This window comes from Biomphalaria glabrata, chromosome 1, assembly GCF_947242115.1.
Source record: "Biomphalaria glabrata chromosome 1, xgBioGlab47.1, whole genome shotgun sequence".
Taxonomy (NCBI): Eukaryota; Metazoa; Mollusca; class Gastropoda; family Planorbidae; genus Biomphalaria; species Biomphalaria glabrata.
Genome location: NC_074711.1, coordinates 62,494,240 through 62,503,107, shown reverse-complemented (window position 1 = coordinate 62,503,107; position 8,868 = coordinate 62,494,240). Strand labels below are relative to the sequence as shown.

Genomic DNA, 8,868 nt, shown 5'->3' with positions numbered 1-8,868 from the left:
CTCAAAGTTTGTATTTGACTTATTTCGATAGATCTAGAGTCTTTTGTTTGTTTTGATATTTCTAAAGAATGGCCTCAAAGTTTGTATTCGGCTTATTTCGATAGATCTAGAGTCTTTTTTGTTTTGATATTTCTAAAGAATGGCCTCAAAGTTTGTATTTGACTTATTTCGATAGATCTAGAGTCTTTTTTGTTTTGATATTTCTAAAGAATGGCCTCAAAGTTTGTATTTGACTTATTTCGATAGATCTAGAGTCTTTTTTGTTTTGATATTTCTAAAGAATGGCCTCAAAGTTTGTATTTGACTTATTTCGATAGATCTAGAGTCTTTTCTTTTGCGAGAGAGAGAAGGAGGAGGAATGGTACTTTGTATGACTCACAACAACAACAACAACAACAACAACAACAAAAACAACCTATATCTTAGTAGCACTGAAAATCTAGATTCTCGTTCTATTGTCAATTCGTTACATTCTAAAGAGGTGAACTATACGATTACACTTAATAAAACCAAGTTGATAGTTCTTTCTATTTAGAGAACAAAATACCCAAGAGAAATGTAGAAAGGGAAAAGGGAATGTGTACGAGGGACTTTGTGTTGTTGGCGGGGCAAGGGGGATAAGTAAAAAGGTACTAAAATCAACGGGCCCACGATATGAGAGCGTGTATGTGTCGCGGGGGGGGGGGGGCGCATTATGAAGCGGGTCTTTCCAAATCAAATCTTTGTGGGAGAAACCAAGATGCGCAGGTCAAAATAAAATGAAGGTTCCAGAGAGCGAAAAAGAGAGATATTTATTTTAAAGCTCCACAATTAAGTACACAGTGGTTCATGCAGTGGCGTGCCTTCTGTGTACACAGTGGTTCATGCAGTGGCGTGCCTTCTGTGTACACGGTGGGCTAGGTTTGTTCCCTAAAAGACCCCAGTAAGATGAAAAAGCGCTATTAGTTTTGTGCCATTTGTCTAATTTAGAGGACAAAAGAAAAACTAGAAAGACCTTTTTTTTTTAATTCTTCTTTTGGCCCCCCCCCCCCCCCCCCCCAAAAAAAAAAAAAAAAGTAGATAGACTAGAAGACAGAAATTTCTTTCTTTATAAATTGTTATTTTTCAAGTGAAAAACAACGTCAAATGATTCTTTAAAATGTTTTACTATTTTAGACAATTACCTGGTGGGGGCTGCTTCTGAGGTTGTGTGAGAATACACATTCTCAAAACAAACAAATCTCTTTATAATCTTTTTATTTTTAAACTCAATGTGCACTTCCTACAGGTCACGCCTTGATGTGAATAGCTCCAGCAGGAAATCAACAACGAAAAAAAAGTGTGCTATATATGAAGGGGATGGAAATGTGTTACACCAGCTGTAAGGGACTACACCAGCTGTCAGCTGTAAGAGACTATATCTGGAGATGTGCTACACCAGCTGTAAGAGACTATATCTGGAGATGTGCTACACCAGCTGTAAGGGAATATATCTGGAGATGTGCTACACCAGCTGTAAGGAGATATATCTGGAGATGTGCTACACCAGCTGTAAGGGGATATATCTGGAGATGTGTTACACAAGCTGTAGTGGAATATACCTTGACATGGGCTACACTAGCTGTAGGTTATTATACCTAGAGATCTACTTCACCAGATGTAAAAGACTATACCTGGAGACGTGCTACACCAGATGTAAAAGACTATACCTGGAGACGTGCTACACCAGATGTAAAAGACTATACCTGGAGACGTGCTACACCAGATGTAAGGAAGTATACTTGGGTGTAGCCTCATGGCAGGACGATGTTGATGAATGAATGTTGACTTGTTTATTGGCCGTGCAACTGTTACGAGTCTAGTCTCTACTCTTTAATGAATGCAAATGTAAACAGCTTACATATACAAATATGTTAATATAAAAATCGTCAAGCGTGTGTGTATGTGTGTGTGTGTGTGTACCTAGAGGTGCAAATAAATCGTTCAAGTTGTATTTGCGAATGCGTAGGTCACTGTTTCAACTCGAGCTAACTCTAACTAAACAAAACTATTTGCTTGTTATAGTCGAGGACCTCCTGGACGTTTGACTTTGTTCTTCAGGCTGTCTACATGAGTTCGATCCCTGTTTGATGTCATCCACTTCCGCCCAGTAAGAAATAGCACAAAGGCGTCGTTAACTTCACGTCTGCTGGGATGTCTGAAACTAACGAGTCCAAAACAATCTTAAAAGGTTAGGGTTAGGGTTAGGGTTAGTTCGGTCCTGGACTAATCACTACGAACTTTATTTTTAAAGTTTCTTTATCTGTGAGGTTATTACTTTACATACACTCATAGACATTAGTTTCAAAATATTAATTTTACTTTTTTTTACAAGAACAAAAATGAATAACCTCCTGTGGGAGGTTTAGACTAGGAAGTAAATTATCTTCAAATCTGAAGGAACATCCAAATCATGTAAAACAAACAACAAACAAATATCATATTTATTCCACGGAATCGAGAACTGGATGGCTGCTTGTTCGTGTGGTATGCGCTCTGGTCCATCGACTGGAAGGATCCTGGGTTCGAACGCTGCCCTCTTCCATCCTTGGTCTAAGATGTAATAATCTCCCATTCTGTGGGAATTTCTTAAACGTAAAACATACAAACTGAAGATTACAAACTTTGATTTTAGAAGCTCAGCCTTTATATAGAAAGCTAAAGCACGACCACTTTTCATCTCAACGATGAGTAGGTGAGTGATGGATGGAGCCCCTCTCTGATGTAAATAGTCTTACAACTTTATTTGTAACTGTCTTATACATAATGTAGGTTTTGTTTTGTTGCATAATATTTGAGTCATTTACATTCACGTGTTTACTCGAGAGTCTCGCTAGATGGAGTTAAAAGGAAAGCGAAAACAAGAAAACAAAAACGAATTTTAATTAGTACACATAATAAGGTGGGTGGGGGGGGGGTGCATGGGGGAGTCTGACTCGGTAGAATATATTTTTATATTTTTGCTGAGATGTCATTAGTTGAAGAGAATGGAACACTGAGCAGAAGTAGCTAGAAACACCTAAGTGATATGTGACTAGTGACTGTGGGACGTTGAAATACATCGATTTGTTTGTGACCCTAAAATGGAGGACTATGTCACATTGATATGCTGTTAAAACGTAACATTTGTTACATCTATATTCTAACGAAAACAGTAACATTATCCTCTGTGTGCACAATTGTTACTGTGTTGTTACTTGTAACAAAGTAACAAAAACAAGTCTAGAACTAACTGGTAAGTAAATGAATTTTACAAGAAATACAAACTAGATCAAGAAGATTTAACAAATTATTTCATGTAGGCTCGTCTCATGGATAAGAGGACAAAAATGTTTTTTTAAATGTTATTATTATATCTGCTATGTTAATAAGGCTTGTCTTCGAATCCAAAGATTAGTGAGGAATGCAGTATTCCCTGTGGCTGCGCAGCCCCAGCTGTTGCCTACATATTTTGCCTCATCCAGGGCAAGCATAACCATTGTCCGCAGGTGGTCAATTTAGATTTTCCTTTCGCCGTCTGCGTTTGTCCTCGGCAGCGGATTTTCTTTTGGTCTCAAATGTGTATCCCGCGGCCCTCGTGAGTGACCTCAAGCTGTCTCTTTCTGAGGCCGCATACTACCAGGTGCTCTCTTTCAGCTAAGGCAAGTTGGCTCCTAAGCTGGTCTTTGAAGCGTTTCCGTGGGGCGCCTCTGTTACGTCGACCACCTTTGAGCTCACCAAAAAAGACTGCCTTTGGCATACGTTCGTCTCCCTACTCAGCCCCACCGCAAACGGACAGCCCCTTAACGTAGTAGACCACTTCACATATCTGGCTAGTAGAGTTTCAAATGACGCCCACTTTCAAGGGAAGTTGATGACCGTCTGGCCAGGGCCAGTAGCGCAATGGACGCCTTCAGGCAAGAGTTTGGTGGAATAAATCGCTCCACCTGCCTACAAAAATCAATGTCTACCAGGCAGTGGTTCTCTCAACCTTCTATATGGATCTGAGACATGGCACTATACATAAAACAACTAAGACTACTTGAGTGCTTCCACCAAAGATGCTTGCGCTCCATCATGACATACGGTGGCAAGACCTCACTACAAACAGTGATGTCCTTGCCAACGCCGGTATGGACAGTATAGAGGGACTTCTTATGGTCCGACAGTTACGCTGGGCAGGACACGTACCCTGTATAAATGCTATGTTATGATACAGGTAATGATGCAGCAGTCTTGTATTAAGACATGATGTTATGATACAGGTAATGATGCAGCTGTCTTGTATCACGACAAGATGATGTAGAGTTTATTTCGTACAATCATAAATACGTGTGAAGTTTTTGAGCCTATGTTTCGTGTTACGATATAAGAGTAATATTATCTTGTTATAACTTTATGTATCCTTGTAACTGATATATAATAAACACATAAAGATGATCACATTTGTAAACGCTATAATTGTCAGTATAGGAACGGAATGCAATACTCGTAGAGATGTCACCTTTTTGGAAATAAAATCTTTTTTTCAACGGTATTTTCCCCCAAAGGTGTTCCACCATGCTTCCTGCACACGCCATGATGACCTCATTAACTGCTTTCTTGCTCTGTTGTACCATCACATCGTCTCAATGTAAGTATCTTGATGTTTTGACTTTGTCTTACACAATGTAAACAGATCGCCTAAAGACCTCTAATCAATGTAAACAAATGTACTAGTATGTTTCTTTATTCAACAATCTGATGTTGGAGCCAATCCCATAGAATATATATTGCTCAATAAAACACAGTTTGAGTTTCCGACAGATAATGTCGTTTAGGGTCAATGAAATATTTTGTACTTTATTTTCTGGAACTTTAAAAAAAAAGTGTACCCTGTCGCCATAAGAGCAGGAAGGCATTCTGGGTTGCTCCAAAAGCCGTCTGCAGCAGCCTCTCCGTTAATTTAAGCCTTTGCACAATAATGGTAAATGTCAAATATTTAAACAGGAGTTTACACCTTTTAAAACCTGTTCCGACAATTCTAAAGTACACTTTTCCAACTTTTATAACTATAATCCCATTGGAATCATGAAAGCGCTTTATTTGATTTCATCTAGTTGTATGTATTCTAGAAGTAAACTTCAATCTACCTTCTGTTTCAAGGGAATTAAAGAGAATTTAAAATTATGAGACGGAAGATTGAGAAAGAATTGTGCCAGCTTTAATATATTTTTCTATTCATCACGTGACCTATAATTCTAGAGACTCCGTATGCAATTGTAAACTGTCTTGTAACATTTTGTTTCCAACTTGTAAACAATAAGAAAAAATGTGTCAATGCTGTCAATGACTCGTTCCACAGGAATATAGATCTAGGACTTTGGTCTGTGTTCAGTTGGTCAACTAATTGTTCAGATAGTTATATTTTCTCTTCAATTTTAAAATACAATTTCAGCAATGTTAGCAATAATCTCAGTAGAATGTTATCATTTGTTTCAGCTCTGTCTCAGTTCATAATGAATATGGTTGCCCACCCTAATTTAGACCAGTTTACCAAAAACTTTATGAGAACCTCTGTAGCACAAGAGATGTTTGATATCGAAGTGCCTCCGCCAGCCCCGACAACCCCGCCACCAGAGGGCCAGTTTGGCAGGCCAGGAGATGCAAATATGTTCGTATCATCTTCTACTGGGCAAACAATGCTCCCCGGATCATCGGCCCCGTCTTCCACGAGCTGGAATAATGCGCCGCCCACCCAGCAAGGTCAAGGTCAAGCTCAAAGTCAAGGCGACGTTCGACAGAGACCGTCTGAGGCGACCGCAGTGTGGACAGACAGACCCATGCAACAGGAAATGACGTATGATTTCCAAAACAACAATATCCCTAAAGAGACTTTTGAATCTCCACAGTCGAGATATAATAATGGTATTACAGGTTCGGGTCAGAGTTCAGGTCAGAGTTCGCAATTCTCGTGGCCAACTATGACGAACTTTGATACGTTTCCTTTAAGACCACCGTTTAACATTTTACCACAAATGAATGGATTTTTTCCACCTACCCTACCACTGACTCCAAGATTTGATGCTAGCCAGATGGAAAGCACGGCATCTTTTCAAGGAAATGCTCCAAGAAATGAGAACTTTACACCAGGTAGCTACCAATATCAAGGAAGTGTTTCGCCTGGCTTTCAGAATCCAAGCAATACTCAATCTAATTATCAGAATCCAGGCAATAACCCACCAAATTATCAGAATCCAGGCAATATCCCACCAAATTATCAGAATCCAGGCAATAATCCACCAAATTATCAGAATTCAGGAAATGCTCCTGTTAATTATCAACATTCAAGCCAGGCGCCAAATAATTATCAAAATCCAGGTAATGCTCCAACAAATTATCAAAATCCAGGTAATGCTCCTACAAATTATCAAAATCCTGGCAATCTTCCTACAAGTTATCAAAACCCTAGCAATGCTCCTATAGATTATCAAAATCCTGGAAATGCTCCAACAAATTATCAAAATCCGGCGAATCTTCCTACAAATTTTCAGAGGCAAGCTAGTGTTGCACCCAGTTATCAGATGCAAAATAATGCAGCAGATAATGTGTTTCGCAACAATGTCCCGAGCGTTCCACAGAACCAAGAAAACATGCCTGGAAATTCACAAAGAAGAAATTCGGAAAATTATCAACATTATGAAATAAGCCCTGCAAATTATCCAAGAAGGAACAACAATCCCAGAATACCACAGGAAGTGCCGGAAACAACTCCTAGCCCTCCAAGCAATCCTTCTCCCAATTCAATGCCCGAAAACAATCAAATATTTATTAACCCTCCAAGGTCTGAATCTGTCTCACCCGCCGCGAGGAGTCAAACGGATAACAAAATGCAGGAGAGACTAAACGAGCCGAGAAATAACTCACCAAACTTTCAAGCTCCACAATGGACCAATCAGGTGAAAGAAAACATCCCAAGGAATTCGCCAATTAACCCCATGGACCAATTCCTGAATGCTAATAATGAAAACATTCCACCATTTATTGGTCAGCAGATACCGTTCATAAGTCAGAATCAACTGCCGAATATTGCAAGGCTTTCCCCTCAAATTCCGACCGGGCGAAATCTCTTTGGGTCAGGTTACAGCATGCCTCCCTTCACAGTCTTGACATCCAGCTCCAGGTTTCCCAGCAACTTGCTTTACTTTCCTCCAGCCTCGTCACAGGCCAACTTCCCTTTACTTTTCGGACAACCAGCCCAGTCGCTGCCCACCCCAGCCCCAGCGCTGGCCAGCTTCGCGGCGATGCGCCGCTCTTCGCCTCATGATTTGCTTAAGTCAGGTCAGGTCATCATGCCAAGGTCGATTCCTTCGCCGTACGTCATGGATAAAATAATGTCAATGATTGGCTTCGAAGGGACGGAACTAGTCTGACCGAGTACCGTCTCTAAATGCTTTTCAAATGTTTTCTGTGTCTGAGAATTGTGAAAGATCTATATGTCACGGAACTCTTTGTCTTGAAAGATTACAGGGCAGCATAAAAAATCTGGACTAATTCAGTGCATGCTAAAAACATATTCGTCACATCAGATTTGAGCGTAACTAAATTGAACAAAACTTCAACAGAAGTTCTACTATCACTTGTCCCGTCTGTTTTCTGGTTGATGGATCAAATTGACTTCTAGTTTATTTCAACGTTTTGTTTTCTTATCTAATAAAAATGTTGGTTGTTGCTTGCCTTTAATTTGGTTCTATTTTAATTTCGTTTGAAAGTGTCGTCTAAATTTCAAATTAAACTTTTATTCAAAGTAAGAACTAGAAACGTTTTTAATATACAAGTAATACTTAGATTTATATACCACTTTTTTTTTTACCAATTAGATAAAGTGTAAAGATCTGTCTAGATCAAAGTGAGCCTATCACACTTGTACAGTCACGGTACAACAAAAACTTTTTTCAAATTAGTCATGAGTCTTTCCAACTAGTGACTCATTGAATATAGCAACAACCCTGGCAACAGATATTAAATTAATGTCACATTGATATGTCAATGCCTTAGTTTGTACAGTTGAACACTATAGTTGAACGGTAATTGATGTTTTATTTTATGTTCAAGAAATGTAAGAGTACTACAAGAAACGTCAACAGTCTAACGGATGACTGATGACTAACAAAGAGAATTCTATCAACACTTATAAAATGAAGCGCGTAGTTCTAAAGCCTATAGAGGTAAAACATTGTGAAACTAATCTGCAAGAGGATGACTCTGACTTTATGAAACTAATCTGCAAGAGGATGACTCTGACTTTGACTTTGATCTAGTACAAGAGCTTCTGAGATAAAATGTAACAAAATAGAGAACAGTGAATCCACAACGAATTAGTTACTTTCATATTAAAGAAGCTAATATTTCTAAATTGCCAAAGGTTTAGATTAGTTTTTTTTAAGCATAAATGAACTTATTTTTATGTTTCAATGCACTTTAAAAATATTATAAGAAAATTAAGTCTGATAAGTCTCTTGCTTTATTTTCAATTGATTTATAATTCTCGTCACTTTGATAAACTCTATCACACACAATACTCAATTCAAGAAATATGTTTAATGCAGTTTCAAGTCTTCACTGACATATAAAACATTTAAATGTTCAAACAAGTTTTGAACTGAAGTGTGTAATGGTCGAAAAAGCAATAAATATAGCAAATATGATCCAGTCACTCACACATATAACCCAAAAATATAAAAGAATTTCAGTTTCCAAAGCTATGCATTGGTATTATCACTATTATAAGACATATGACAATTTGTCTGTTATAGTAAAAAAGTTGCAGTATAATTGTTAAATATGAAATATATAGTATAGTCATTTATGATTGATTCTTTTTGATGCTCC

At 38.4% G+C, this 8,868-nt stretch overlaps 1 protein-coding gene across 1 annotated transcript; it reads left to right on the top strand.

Annotated features, from left to right (window-relative positions):
* Positions 1-2,946: 2,946 nt before the first annotated feature.
* On the top strand, positions 2,947-7,719 carry LOC106068878 (putative uncharacterized protein DDB_G0272516). Its single transcript, XM_013228380.2, has 3 exons — positions 2,947-3,253; positions 4,548-4,630; positions 5,479-7,719. Exons 2-3 carry the CDS (start codon positions 4,558-4,560, stop codon positions 7,407-7,409), a joined length of 2,004 nt encoding a protein of 667 aa, XP_013083834.2. The 5' UTR covers positions 2,947-3,253; positions 4,548-4,557; the 3' UTR covers positions 7,410-7,719.
* The last annotated feature ends 1,149 nt before the right edge of the window (positions 7,720-8,868 follow it).

Coding starts and splice junctions, on each gene's coding strand:
- LOC106068878 (XM_013228380.2), top strand. CDS start 4,558: ATGCTTCCTGCACACGCCATGATGACCTCATTAACTGCTTTCTTGCTC. Junction 4,631..5,478: donor TACCATCACATCGTCTCAAT/GTAAGTATCTTG, acceptor CATTTGTTTCAG/CTCTGTCTCAGTTCATAATG.